Here is a 15,866-nt window from a genome sequence, read left to right on the forward strand (position 1 = left end):
ATTAAAAAGAGCGTGTTTTTATGTGCAGAGAAAATAATAACTGTGCCTTGCTTGCATGAGTTGCGAGTGGTCTTTTGAAGCAGATTTAAGATACTATGATTATCGGTCTCCGAACTTAAGCACTGCATGGCTGTTGCTTCTGTAGTCATGAGGCGAGGAGCTATCTGCTGGCTTGGCACAAGAGAGGAGTCCTTTGGATTTGGATCATCAGGTGGTCAGCTGATATTGGCAGGGAGTCTTCAGCCCATAAAATTAGAAAATTCTACGCTTCAGACACATATTTCATTACCTCCTCAGATTCCTCTAACAACAACAAAAATGTGTATCTGTCATGTCTGCCTGGAAAGAAAAACGTGAATCATTTGAGTGCGAATAAGGTGAAGCTGAACAAAGGTTGCCTATTAGGAATTGGTGACTTAGTTTAAAGTTATTTTATTTAAATGTATGTTCACTTATAAAATTATACAACTTGGCTCTAACTGTTTGTGTTTATGATATAGTATAGGTATGGGTGTGTGTATAGTAGGCACAGTTTTTGGCCCTGCATGTCTTAACTGGTACCACCAACAGATGGGGTTAGATGTTTATTTGTCAAACTGAAGCCTTCAACTAGCCATGCATTTACCCTTACTTACCCTTACTGAATGATTAATGTCTGACTCAAATCTTAATCTCAAATCCATCCAGAAGTGCTCTGTGTTTTTGTCAGTAAAGTATAAGGTTGTATGAGGACATTATTCATAGAACATTTAATATGACAAGGGTTGTAATTTTAAACTAGGCTATATGTTATGCTATTATTATGATTGTACTTTAACTATGGAGTACAGAATAATGTTTTTGTTGATGAATTCATATCTAATCAATCCTGTCTTTGTCTCTTCCTGCGAGGGGCGCTAAAGAGTGTCGAATACGCTCTGAGCGAAACTCAAGCGCGCTTAGTATGGTGCCGAAACAGGAGAAACTTCATTCCGGTGAGTAGAGCGGGACTCCGGCCACATGGACCTGATGTTAATATCTATAGACGTGGTTTGTTTTTATTCCTGTGAGCAGATAGTAGCCGTGCAAGGAAACTGTCTGTCAGGTCCGCAGACTCGCATTGCCTTAGCAGAAAATGCTGTCAAGAGCTTATGCCACATGAGCGAATGAGTAGGCTATCAGAAGAAATGAACAACGGCAAGCTCCCTGTCACATCTCACTACGGAGATATGCCACCGTTCAACGCCGGCGCCGTGGTTTCCAGACTTGTCTTGGGCTGAGGGAGAAATTGCAGGATTGGTGGGTAGACCTTTTGTGTTTGCTTATTTTCGCATAAGAGAAGCTGTTGAAACCACTTTTCATTAACGAGTTGATTTATTTTGCGAGCTCAACGGACGGAAAATGTTACATGGGCTTCATTGACGAGAACAACAGAGGCACAATCAAGTCATGCGTACGGACGCCAGGCATTAAACAATGTGTCTCCGCTTTTCTGTGTGACTGTATGAGAGCACTGGCATGAGTTTTCGGCTGAGCTGGACCTTACTGTTGTGTAGACGTATGTTTTATAAGTCAACTACTGGCACGTCCGTGTCTGCTTTATATGCGATGCATGGTACACGGTACCTGGCAGGATTCAGAGAGGCACCAGATTCTTGTTGAAACATTACTGATACGTCACCTGGGACGTGTGCACACCCCTTTGCACTAGTTTGGGAAGGATGGAGCTGTAGGAACCAAACTGACTGCTTTATGCTGAGACATGTACGATTACTGAGCGCCGGAGAATGTAAACACACCTTAACCCGAACAGACTTTCCGCCGCTCCTCAGACATGACGAGTAACGGCCCCAGCATCGTTTACGAGTGGCTGAAAGCGCTCCAGCTCTGCCAGTATGCCGAATCTTTCGTGGATAACGGCTACGACGACCTGGAAGTTTGCAAACAGATTGGGGAACCTGACTTGGACGCTATTGGTGTGTTCCATTCACACCACAGGAATACGGTGCTGAATGCTGTAGCGAGACTGAAAGAGGAAGACAGGAAATTAGCCCCAGGGCATTACTTCACCTTAGAACCCATGGTCACAATATCAAACCCTCACCCATCCCTCAAAGGTGAGGGCAACCACAAGGACTCTAAATCATGGACAGATTCCACATGGGAAGGCAATGGATTAAAACCCAGGTTCATCCCTGGTAACAACAATCTATTGCTCGGACATTGTCAAGAACCAGTGACCTACCCAAAGCTGAAGCTGAAGATCATGATTAGAGATAAACTTCTGAAGGATGGCTTCGACCTCGGCTGTCCACCCTACTCTAAAGAGGTGTGTACTGTAATTGCTCTACCAGAAATGGGACAGATTTCCGAAAAAATGTTCAATCAAGTCACGAAAGGGAATTCATATCAGCACTATCAGAATTGTTGTGCTAGGAATCATTCCCTTGGTCAGTTTTTACAAACACTATTCAGTAACTCAAGTAGGACTCTTGTGGGGAGTACATAGCAAATTAAGTAAGCGTATTCATCCATTTCATTGTTCTATGGCCTAAGCCATTCACACAAAACATGAAATGTACAGGCATTAACGCCCTCTTTGATGTGTCCCATGTTCCAGAGACCTACGGGGAAGTGGGGGACTGTTTATAAGATGCTTGAGATGTTCTGTGGGATTCTGCAGTCTAAATCAAGGCTATTACTCATCCGTGGTCCCAGGGGGCCTACCACTCACCTCCAGCTCTAGGCCGATCAATAGCCTCAGACAGGCTGGGCTGGAGGCCATTACCTCTCAGATTAACCTTAATGGACTTATTAAGAGGAAAGTAATCTCAATAAAAGCCACAGTTTAGTTAAGAACGTCCTTAGGAGCCCAGGTGCAACTGCCAATCATTTTACTGATAACAGCCTGTTAAACCCATAGGTTTAGGGTAGCACACATAGCTAACAGAAGTGTAATGAATACGTTGTTGCTGAGTCGGCAAAGCTCTGCAGAACCCCGGCTGGAGCGGTATGCCATGGAACATTTGTCTCGCTGTATGTTTCCAGTTTGACTCAGTGGGGGAGAGAGGAGGCATCTTCATCCTAAACTGCATTAAGCACCTTGATAAGAATGGAAAACCTCGGATAATTGTTCTCAAGCACAGCATACATCATTTATAAGTAATGTAAAAATGAGTTATAGTATAGGATGGCAGTGCTGAAGTTAATTGGCCGTGGCAGATGAGGTGCTGGGTGGATGAAAGTCTATTTGATGGAGGTGGTGAGCAAGAGAGAGCTGTGGCCGGGATCTGCTGAACTCTCTGCTCTTGTGCAGTCTGGCAGAGAGGTTGTTGGATCAGTGGCGGCAGTCAGATGCTGCTGGTAGCAAGTGCTGTTAAGGTACCAATTTGCCTGGGATCTCAAGAGGGTCTTCAAGCTCACAGCATCATTGGTGTCTGTCACACATATAATCATCATTATCAGTGCCATTACCCTCATCCCTTTTCTCATAGTTTGTGTAGTTAATCCTGTCATCAGTGCTCACAAATATTATCGATCATCAACATCATCAATGTTATTGATTGTTAAAGATGGGCTTCTCTAAACTGTGGAGATCTGGCTCATGCTGGCCATGTCTCCTGGTGGGACGTGAAACCGGTGCCGCTGAAAGGCTACAGAAGTGTGCCACGCCTGGACAGGCCTAATTTCCCAGTTGTCTTTCCCTGACTGTTCATGCATTCTCTGTTGTCTGTAACTTTAAATAGAGCAGGTGAAGTTTGTCCACAGCTGATGCTCTTTCCACCTCCATCACGTCCATCAGTGGCACTGGAGCGCTGGAGAAAAGTGCATTTTCCTCGGCCTGGCCTGGCCGGGTCCTGTAGCCGTTGTAAATGGAGGCGTTTTATTTGAGGTGATGCTTTGTGCTCTGTTGGGTTGTATCCGTGTCTGGCAGCAGCAGCAGGAGGGGAGGCTGAGATTACTCTCATTAAAAAAGAATGAACGAGTGAAGGGGGAGTTCCTCCCTCCCCTCTGTTGCTGTCATGATTCTGTCACCCCCCCCCCCATCACCCCCACCCACCCTTGCCCCCCTCCCCTCCTCTGCACTGTGCCTAGTGTCCTCCCCAAACCTTCACATGCACATCGGTGGCAACATGTGGTGACATGCTGATGATGCTTCATGCTCTCCTGCACCTGCTGGTCTCGCCCTCTGCGGCTTACAGCCTCCTTGCCAGCGTGGCTTTGGGTAACTCTGTCTGTCTTTCAGTTTCTCTAGCCGGAGAATTTGGCTTCCTTTTAGTTTATGAAAGCAAATAGTTGTTAACTTGTGATGTGAAGTTACTGACCAACTTTTTTTTATAAGATGTGTTAAAATAGGTCAGAATGAATGTGCTTCCTTACTGTAGGCCAAATGTAATAAGATTAATTTCCACGCCAGCCTCTCTCTCTCTCTCTCTCTCTCTCTCCCTCGTCAGCCTGTCCAGCCCTGAGGCCTTCTGCTGTGAGTGTAGCCTCCAGTCAGAGGACAGCGCAGTGGCAGCCGCGGAGCCTTGTGTTGTCTGGTCCCCCCGTCTGAATGTCTCACGATGGCATATGGGTGCGCGAGGAGAGCAGCAGATTGCTGGGGTCCTCTGCGTGCCATCTCCTCTCGCTCTGCTTGTCACTTTAAAGGGATTAGGGCCGTTCATCTGCTGGCCTCATTATTCTGCTTGGGCTGCACGGTCACAAGTGGTTCTGATCAGAGTGTCAGGCAGGCAGGCAGGCCGGAGACTCGGAGGGCTGGTAGCGCCGCGCCGTCGCGTCAGCCCTGCTCGACAGCTTCGGGAGTATGGGAAATCCCACGTGCAGGATGAGCAGGTTAGACAGGCAGTCTTTGACCAACAAGCACTGACAAGTGTCTGTCTAGCCTGTCATGCTGAGAATGTCAGCCAAAGTCAATGACCTTTGTGAGCCGTTTTCAAGTTTTCATACTGGGCTGGTATTCCCACTGGCAATGCCACAGGCTGTTTATATATCAGGGATTTGGAGATTTGAGTTTGAACTGTCAGAGCCTAGGCTAGGCTGAATTAGGCCGAATCACTACGAGGCACCATCTTTAAACAATGAACCAAGTCTAAGTCTAAACTAACTAAGTCTGTATTAGTATGAAAGCCATAGTGAATATTACAGCTATGGGTTCACCATAACATCCTTTGTCTTAGAAATAGCCATACTCTTTCCTGTAATCCTGTTACGCAAGTCTGAAGTGAAGTACTGTGTCATTCTTCTAGGAACAATTCTCCGGTTCCTTAAGAGATTACATGGGATGGAAATCTCTTTAGCATTCTAGAACATCCCCCTACCAGTTCCATGATCCGTTCTCTGAATGTGCTGAAGCAAGTCTTATAGGTCCTGGAGATGCAGTGACTGCATTTCCTTTTCTTTTATAGCAGGAGCAGATTTCTCAGTGTGCTGATCACACACACAGTCACTTTAACACAGGCACACACACACACACACACACACACACACACACACACACACACACACACACACACACACACACACTCACAAAAGCAGGATCTCTGTGCTCAGATTTGCCGTATAAAGCTCATAAAAGATTCAGGGTGGTAAGTGCAGGGAAGCACTTTGTGACTCACCACTGACCTTCTACTGCATCCCAACTTTGACAAACACACACACAACACACACACACACACACACACATAAACACACACACACACACACACACACAGCATAGACACTTCTCTCTGGCCCGGCCAAGAGGGCCATGTCAGAACACACGTTCCTCTCCCCTCAGAGGATGATGTTTTGGGAGCACACTCCTTCATCTCTACTAAGCTTCTGCCTGACACGGAACAAGTTTTGGAAATGTTAATCTCAACCGCGACCTGCCTGTGTTGTCCCTGTCATATGCCCTAAGACCTCGAGGCTACATGGATTGACCTTATAGTCTTTGCTTCCTGTGTTGTCAGGAATGGGCTGAATGATTGTGCTTCTCTGCCAGTCTGTGGTATTTCTGCCCTGGGGGGGGGGGTGTGTGTGTGTGTGTGTGTGTGTGTGTGTGTGTGTGTGTGTGTGTGTGTGTGTGTGTGTGTGTGTGTGTGTGTGTGTGTGTGTGTGTGTGTGTGTGTGTGTGTGTGTGTGTGTGTGTGTGTGTGTGTGTGTGTGTGTGTGTGTGTGTGTGTGTGGAGCGTTGTTGGATGTCAGCATCCCAGCAGGATGTGTTTTCTGAACAGAGATGACAGTCACAGGGTTCCGGCATCCCAGAGTGCACCACTGCAACGCTGTGATCTGGGATCAGAAGACAAGCTTGTCACATAACTACAGATTTAAATTCCTCATCTGTGAGAGCAATCACATACAATATGTATGCATTAGATACTGCAGCTACACTGTTAGAAAGTGATGGAGGAGGTTGTAATTCTCTAAAGTTGTATATCAACATTTTCACTACAGCTGCAAAATAAGAAAGGCTCAACGTAACATAGAAGCATTTTTCAGTTATATTTGGTATATAAGATTCAAGGCTTTGCCCTTAAAAGATTTGTTTTGTGGGATGTCTTAGATGAGATTTAAAGAAAATAACAACTCGAACCAAATTGGTTGAAAAAGTCACGGATTAAACGGTTTTGTTTTTGTTTGTCATTTGCCTTTTGGCAAACACTGGTGTGGTCAGATGTTAGCACCCATAATTATGAGGCCCCGGCAACAAACACTGACGAAGTAAACCGCCAAACAAATGCACACACACACACACACACACACACACACACACACACACACACACACACACACACACACACACACAAACAAACACACACATGCTTTTTCCAGTTAGTGATGGTCAGTCTTCATCCTGTTTGACTGTTTATCTCTGTGTGTTTTGGAATGAGAGATGGCCACAGATGGCCAGGCCAACACCACCGCAATCCGGAGCAAGCAAGCCTGGGGGCCACTGCGTTATGTCCACCTCATTTAGTTCACAGGAAACACTTGACCTGAGGGCCAGTCATCACAGCTGTGTCACACACACTCCTTAAACACCGTCATATCAGCCCTGTAGTGCATGGTCATGGCCAAACTGCCACTGTACACGCACACACACACACACAAACACACGCACAAACAAGCACACACGCACACACGCACACACACAAACACACGCACACACACACACACACACACAAACACACACACACACACACAAACACGCAAACACGCAAACACGCACACACGCACACACGCACACACGCACACACGCACACACGCACACATGCACACACGCACACACGCACACACACGCACACTCAACTCAAGCTTGACTTGACCCAAACCTGCTAGACCATTAGAGATTAGTGCCTTTGTGTCCTGGAGGAGCTACACAGATCAAACTGGGTCTCCCTCAGTTTTGTTTGTCCTTCTGCAGATTACTGCAGAAAAATCAATGAATGCAAGGTTGTCTGTGAGTAATGGTCCTGCAGCAGCCTGTGTGTGTGTGTGTGTGTGCGTGCGTGCGTGCGTGCGTGCGTGCGTGGCTGTTTGTTCGTGTGTCCTGTCCCACAGGAGTGTGTTTGCTGCCTCATCTCACACACCTGAGGATCCGCCAGATCAGCTGGCGCCATTTGCCTGAGAAAAACAGTGTCACTGAGAAATGAAGGATTGTGGTGGTGTTGTTGGACAAAATATATAAGAGATCCAATTTGAATCAGGATGCGATTCACAGGTGTTTTAATGTATATGGTGAGCAGAGGCCCTTAGCTCCAGGGTCCCACCCTGCCACCTTAGAGCTGAGGGCATAGCCCATAAATGGCCATAAACACTCTGGTGTGGTCACTGAATGAGATAGGGAATGTTCTTTTCCGGGCCCTGACAGCGCTTGGCATGTGTATGTGAAGACGCAAACTCTTCCTGCACTAAATGATACAGCAGCTCGACTGTGCTATTTGTGTGACGTGTCATCTCCGTCCCATATGGTGATGCCAGTGACTGCTTGTTTGTGTTTTTTTTGTGTTTTTTTTGGATTGAGTTGGGACTGTGATGACTGGTTTCTGTGGACAGTCGATGTGGCGGTCAGTGCGGTTGGAGCGGCCCGCACAATCAGGCTTTGAATCTGTGCCACGGACAGAGAGCAGTCCGTCTGCAGGATTAGAGGGCTTAGTTGAGATTACTTCTCCCAATCAGTATTATTTCACACAAGCGTCGTGGCTCAGCTGTAAAATGCAACTGACCTCTCTCGCCCCAAATTTTTGGTCTGTCTGCCATCATTTCAGTACCTCCAGCCTGTGAGCTGTAGTTGTGCGTGAGGAGAACCCCCCTGAGGAGTAGAGAAGGGAGGAGAGGATCTCGCCTGACTGTACTCCACTCCTCTGCTCCTCTGTAGGCAGCTGGGCCCCTCTCAGCCCTGGGCTGAAGTTTGTGTGTTTGGGGGACACGCTCGCAAGGAAACACTTTACACACACGACTACCATCAGGGGCTTTTTAATGAGCGAGAAAGAGGCTGTAAAATGGAAGCAGGAAGTTCTTTTTTTTTTGAGAGAGAGAGAGAGAGAGAGAGAGAGAGAGAGAGAGAGAGAGAGAGAGAGAGAGAGAGAGAGAGAGAGAGAGAGAGAGAGAGAGAGAGAGAGAGAGAGAGAGAGAGAGAGAGAGAGAGAGAGAGAGAGAGAGAGAGAGAGAGAGAGAGAGAGAGAGAGAGAGAGAGACTCCTTCTGTGCCCCCAGGGTGAGTGAGTACAGGCCTCTTACTCAGCTGGTGAACGAGGCCTTAATGAAACGCCGTCCCTCTGGCCTCCCCATGGGCTCGTATGGGAGGAAGAGTTGTTTATGAGCCCGGAGGAAGAACCTGCGGTCAGGCTGTCACAGGCCGCCTGCAGCCTAGAAGTGAACTCTCTTGGTTTTGTTGAAGAGCAGAAAATCTGTGTTGTGTCATGCATGTCACTGTCAACCACCTCTTACACTGCTGCTTTTGCATTTAATGAGTTGAACTGGAGCAAGACACCATGGAAGCTGGGGGAGAGAATCTTGCCTGTCCCTGTTCAAGTTGAGCTGTAGTTTGTCTTTTGTCTCACTCTAAGTGACTGAGAACAAAGACCTCACTAGGTTGATGTGGAGAGAACTGTGTGAAGTAATGAGATTCTGTGGCTAGTCGCATAGGCACAGATGCCCGGATTGGAGTAGATTCCAATTCAGAAGCTAAGGATTCAACTCAATCTGTTTCGATTCTGATTCGATATTGATAGGAATAAACCACGCTTATTAGTCGGGAAATTACAGTAAGAACTGGTTTTCCTCTATGCGCTCACAGTTTGCACAAGTTGAGTTAGAGAGCAACATTTAATGGGGTGTACTGGTAATAATAGGATTTTCTTTAATATGGCAGTTAGCTATGTTTAACCATTGCAAAAATAAACCTAGATAATCATGGAAAAATCCATTAGATTAGCAATTACAGAACGAATTTTCGATAAAACTAAGTTTTTGCACGCCTCTATCTGTGGCCCTTGGCAATGAGACCTTGACCTTGTGAATTCAGCTGCAGTAGTGTTAGTGGCAGCCATAGGCCTAGTTTATTGCCGTCATCTGCCACTGAAGCCGTTGCTGCAGTTGCAGGGTTTTTTACCTACCGTAGCCCCAGAACCCGAGAGAGGAAATGAGCTTTTAATTAATGCTGTAATTTTCCATTAGGTAGAGCACTGTCATCGGGCCTGGAGGCTAGCGTGCTGTTGGCCAGACCGCTGTTGGTGTGATGGAAGGTTTGGATGAGTTGTTAATAGGCCACGCCATGCTCTGCCAGGCTGGGGAAGTTTAATCAATGCACTGGGACTGGGGCTGGCCATCAGTGGGGCATAAAGGAGGGGAACCGGCCATTTTACTGCCCTGTCTGTCTGATTCCACGCTCTGGAGCACAATCAATGCTGGTTTGGGGTTGCCTTAAATCTGTATGCATGGCTGGGTGGGGCCAGGTTGAGCTGAGAAGAGATAAGAGTTTAAAGGTGAGCTGGAATGAGTTGGCATGGACTGTAGGGCTGCACTCCACGGATTATTGGCTTGACAAATGGCAGTGGTGTTTAGAGGGAGGGAGAGTGACTAATGCAATTAAGGCTGTAGGTGGATGACTGAACAGTTTGGCCCCTTTGACAGATGACCGTAGCATGGGGAAAAACACATTTACGTGAAATACATAAAACATATAAATTCTTTCAGACTAAGCCTCATGTTATTCATGACATTTTCAGCGTCTGTGTTCTGACATAACCAGATTCCTTGATAAAAGCCATGACTGGAGTTATCAAAATACAAAACTAATGGATTCAAAAATGAAAATATTATAGTGAGTCATATAATTTGATACATTCTGAATAAAAGCCTGTTTTGAGACACTTGAAATGGCCCCTCTCGTCACCCTCGTCCTGCAATATAACCAGCAGCTGAGTGGGAACGGCTCTCACTCAGTTTACCATTTCTCTGAGCAAGACACACAGGTGATATACTGAACTGAAACTGAGTTATGAAATGTACAATGTACAATAATAAAGTTTCAAGTACTAATATAAAAACTGAAAAAAAATGTAATGTAAGAAATAAACAGCAGTGAAGAAGGTAGCATCCTTTATAGTCTACCGGGAAGGGTAGTTGTCCTGGTGACCTCAGGCTGAGAGAGTCTTACTGTTGTTATCTTCCTCCAGTCACAGCAGAAGGGCAGCAGCTGCCTCAGGTGTTTATGTTTGGAGGTTACGAGTTCAAGGGTCAGAGGTCAGATTTGAAGGCAGGGGTCAGCTTCTCTGAGACGATTTTAGACAGGTGGCTCTGCTGTAGAAAAACAGAGCACGGAGCTGTCATAAGCTGTTTGCAAGAACATAGCTAAATAAGGGTTCACAAGGACTACTGTACCAAGCGTTTATGTAAACGGAGTGTTATGTTTCTGAGTTTGAGTACGTCTATCTGCTTTGTCTTATGCTAAGTGGAAAAATCATTGTTGTGACTGTTGGCACATCCTGAGTGGCTAGCTTAGCATTCATGCTGAGTTGGGGCCAATGCTCTTTTTAATGCTGCTGTAGTGGATCTGCAGAGAGACCAGCACTCAGTTTTAGACTCCATCCCTGTGTTGTTTTGTTGTCAAAATATATATTTTTTTTTATGGCCAACTAATTAAAGAGTTCTCTGCTGTAAAGCTAAGAGCTATCTGACACAAGGAGATTCTACTAACGATCCAACAACCTCAAGGATTAATGCCCAATAACCTTTTTCTGAGCCGGTATATTGGATTTTTGTGGCAAATGTTACCTTTGTGTGATGAGATCATCACTCAAGAGCAATTCATCCCCTCATGACAGTGGAAATGGTTATATTGACAATGCAGCTGAGGCGATTCTGAAGACAAATATTAATTTAAGTCGAAATATTAGGCCTACGTTTTTTTTTTGTTGTTATTTTTGCTCAACTGTACCTATCTAGGTAGTCTTATAAACGTGTTCCCCAGATCCCTGAAGATTCTCAGGTTCTTACAGAACACGAGGGGCAGAGTGATTGAAAGGGTGAAAAGAGAGAAGAAGGGAGGAGAGAGAGAGAGAGGGACAGAAATAGATGGATGTGAAGTGCAGGGAGCAGGATGCAGAAGGTGTGAAAAGCTGCTAATTATCCCTCTCTGCCACTGACATGTCTTTCCATCATGCTCAGTCGCTGGACCTCCGCTGGCTCGCTGGCTCGCTGCCTAAGTGGAGCCTCCCAGGGTCGCAACCTCCATCAGTCAGACAACCATCAGTCATAAACAGCAGCCACCAACCAGCCTCTAGCCCAGCCAGACACTGCTAACATCTCCCCCTTTTATGCACGATCTGACCCAGGGTGGTCCCTCTGTTTGGTTTATCACACTCAGCCTCTTTGGACACACGCAGAAGCAGTCAGAGAGACTAATAAGGCTATAGTCGTTTGACTCACTGAGTGCTCATTTATTCTGTCCAGGCTGATGCATGTACCCAAGCTTGCTCATCCGCTTTCCCTGTTTTCCACTTGTCCAAAAGATTATCCCTAAAGATTGGATACTAATTCATATCAGATGAGTAGCTGCTGCTACTTAGTTTGTGTTTTTACGGGTCAGATTCAGATTCATTTACACAAAAATGCTCCAGTCCTTTGTTCAGAATCCTCCCGCTGATATTTGCCAGAGTGACTTATTATCCATGACTGCTAATGCTGTAGCTTGGGCGCTCTTTCTGAGCACAGTACGCTGCTTCTGGTTGTAAGCGGACAGATTCGTCAGTCATAGAGCTCTCAGCCTGAACAGATACGCCCCAAACGTTCCTTTGAAGGCCATGAGTTTCACCTCTGTGTCTTAACTTTGTACTAACAGCTCGGTCTAATGCATTCTACTGAAGAACATTTGGATTTTGCCGGCATGACTGGATCTGGGCTAAGTGTTTCTTCATATGTGTATTATCGCTCTTAAAATAGTCTGCCTGAGAGGACCGTGTGTTGTCCATGTCACTTAGAGGCACACTCTTAGCATTAAGCCATGCGGGGCTCTGTGCCTCTCATATTAAAGCACTTATCAGGCCCACTGCATGGAACCACTGTCTGTCTCTATGGACCCTGCTAAGTCCCGGTATGATATGACAAGCTTAATCGTTTTGTTTGAAGGCGCCCCCCTGTCTGATTCCGAATCAAACATCAAATGCTCAGGGCAGAGGAGGAAGCGACTGGTCATATGGTTCCGTAGCAGTCCCAGTTTAGAGAGACAGTCTGTCAACAAGGCAAGCTAGCTGAACCCACTCATTAGTGTTTACATGTTAGAGGCTATTCTTACCACCTACACACACACACACACACACACACACACACACACACACACACACACACACACACACATATAAACGTTGTCCCTTTGCCCATTCACTGACCTGGAAGGACTTAAAGTACAGTGACCGTAGCCCAAATGACAGTAGGTATTGTTGTTGCTATGTTATTGCTGTGTGAAAATGGAACGTCATAGCGTTAATTCCTGGAGGGGAAAACAGAACACTGCGTCTGGCTTTTTTTGTGACATTAATACTCTTTTAGTTCTACAGTACGATCGGTGTTATATTCTTGTGGAATTACTAAGTAGATGGTAGTACTATTGTCATATTTATGGCCTCATTCAAAATGTAATATTATCTAATCCTTCCGTTTTCATATTTACATTTAAGTCCTGTAATCCCTTTTAGAGTTGTAGTCCAGCCATTTTCCTAGTCCTCTCTGGGCCTGTAAGTGACACAGACACAGGCATAGCATCCCGCACTGGGACTGCCAGTGGGTTCACAGCCCAAAGGAATCTTATCTTCAGAAGTCAGAGTCTCTGATACCCTCTGTGTTCCCAGAGGAGGTGACCTACTAACTGAACTCTACCCGTCCAAACTGCAGCCAGAACCATCTTGGCCCTGTTGTTGTACTGTTGTACACGGGTTCATCGTGCTGAAATTCTCCGTCGCCCATTCTGTCCTGGTTGATATGGTAATGTTCAGCAGTTGAATTGGTGTTTTTACGCAATATTGTATCCAGCTTTTAATCGAAGATGACAAGCCACCAGTGAGTGTGTGGAGACTTCCAGACGAATTTCCATGTAAATGCTGGTCTTTGTCACAGCAGAGACGTGAATGAGAAACATCCTGTCAGAAGAGCTCCCTGGTGCTCAAGTCCCTGCCAGAGAGCGGAAACAATGAGACAGGCTTCCCTCACCACCCCACACACACACACACACACACACACACTCACACAGCGATAGAGAAAGAAAGAGAGAGGGAGAAAGGATGAATGCACACACACACACACACACACACACACACACACACCCACACACATAAAAAGCATGAATGCATGTGCTCACAATGTATACACACACACACTCACACACTCTCACAGAATGATAATGATAATCCTTCCTCCCCTCTGTTTCTCCTTCTCTCTCTCCCTCTCCTCCAGATGCTCTCATTCTCTCTGATTTTCATTCTTGCTTTTTCCCCTCTCTTTCCTCTCTCCTGTTTTCTCTCCTTTTCTCCTCGGTTGCCGTCTCGCCCCTTTCACTCAGCCTCTCGTTCTCTCCCCTCCTTTGTCTGGAAGAACTTAACCTTTGGCCCACTGTGATATAGCAGCACCATCATCCGGCAGCTCTGGACAGACAGACACAAACCCAAGAGCTGCTAAGCTGTTGAAAAGGCCTCTACTAACACACAGACGTGTATGCACACACACATGCTCGCATACACACACACACACACACACACACATATACGCACCTAAACATACACACACACACACACATATACGCACCTAACGTACACACACACACATATACGCACCTAAACATACACACACACGCACCTAAACGTACACACACACACACACACACGAGCGCACAGCTGCCAGCTGTCTTGGTCTTTGTTATGAGCCAGTGCAGGGTTTAAGCCCCCCTCTCTTTCCCTTCAAATGTCACTCTCCTCCCCCACCCCCTCAACGCTCTCTGTGACTCACGAGTCAAGAGATTTAATGCAGCAGCGCGAGGCCTCCTGTGTGAACAGAACTAGAGCAGGTTAATAAAGCTCAACTCACACACACACACACACACACACAAACCACAATGTGTTTCTGAGCTATGAGGGTATCCTATTTCCACAGAAGATTCTTCATGTCACTGTTTTTGTGCAGCGAGGTGTCCATAGGGGAGGCATGGTTCAGTTTGAAGGTTTTCTGTGTGTCTTTAGTCTTTAGGCAAGAGGTTAGGGTGTCTGTAAGCACAAGGATCTGAAGGGGACTCAGTGTTTCCCCTAGGTTTACAGCTTTGGGGTGGGGGGGGGGGGGGGGGGGGGGGGGGGGGGGGGGGGGGCACGGTGCGCGGCGCGGCGCGGTGCGGCCACCGACACAAACGCTTAAAGGAATCATGGTGTTCATGTGTTTCTTTTAATGACAGCAGTCAATATAACAACTGAACAATTATTTTAACTGTACATTGAACTAAACATCGGAACATGTCTTTTTATTTTTATGCAGCTTTTGTCTCTGCAGTGTACCTTTTTGGGCTTCTGGAAGAAAATGTTTTGAGATACAAGTATTTGCGGTCTAAAATTCCTGATTTCGCAGGAGCTTTTCAAAAAAGTTGCGATGAAAGTTTTTATTTTTAGGTGTTTTTGCAATGAAATTGCCGAAAACAAGTGAAAGTTGCGATAAAAAGTTGCGAATTGTCCTCTTTGTAATTATAATTGAGTTATTTGTTGAAAAATAATTGATTAATAAACAAACATTAATTCATCAAGAACAAAACAATTTAGAAATGGTCCTTTTAATAACCTCACCAATATGCCAAACAAAAGATTACCAGGACTACAAAAATGTAGCAAAATAGGTTTTACTTATCCACAACGAAGTGCACATGTTGGCATTACAAAAGGACCATCAGTAAGACTGAATAAAATGTTATGAATGTCTCAGCCTTCATATGACGGAAAAAAACAGCCTGTGTCACTATGATCTGTCTCGTCATCTAACGTCCTGCCTGTGTTTCTGCCGTTCTCATTCTAGGCTTATCAATCTGTTTTGCTATCCTTCTTTATTTATTTTATCCGTATAGGTGTTGATGTTCAATTTCATATATTAATTTAAAGTCGTCCAATTTCAAGTTACCCATTCTTCAACACTAGCTGCTACCTTATCTTCAAACAGAAAGTAACGTTAAATCTCCATGGCAACAGCTCTTGAGGGTTTGGGAAATAATCAGATTTATTGCTTCCTTCATTATTCACAGCAAAATAAATAATTTTCATTACAATTAATAGATGTATTACCAGACTATGTAAAAAAGGGCCACGCACAACTCGCGGAAAATGATAAAAAAATGCAAGTCAGATCTATTTCTGAATTTTTGGTGCGGACATGGGCGAA

The 15,866-nt window shown here is 45.6% G+C and overlaps 1 protein-coding gene across 2 annotated transcripts in view; it reads left to right on the top strand.

Annotated features, from left to right (window-relative positions):
- The first annotated feature begins 980 nt into the window (after positions 1 to 980).
- Positions 981 to 15,866, top strand: part of sash1b (SAM and SH3 domain containing 1b) — an 85,124-nt gene continuing 70,238 nt past the window's right edge. Inside the window, exon 1 of one of the 2 annotated variants that reach the window (XM_031580635.1) lies at positions 981 to 2,308. In XM_031580635.1, the coding sequence (XP_031436495.1) occupies positions 1,814 to 2,308 (495 nt within the window). In that variant the 5' untranslated portion in view covers positions 981 to 1,813. The remainder of the gene's footprint in view (positions 2,309 to 15,866) is intronic. The other variant, XM_031580637.1, reaches the window with a different exon arrangement.

Source organism: Clupea harengus, chromosome 14 (genome assembly GCF_900700415.2).
Source record: "Clupea harengus chromosome 14, Ch_v2.0.2, whole genome shotgun sequence".
Lineage (NCBI taxonomy): Eukaryota > Metazoa > Chordata > Actinopteri > Clupeiformes > Clupeidae > Clupea > Clupea harengus.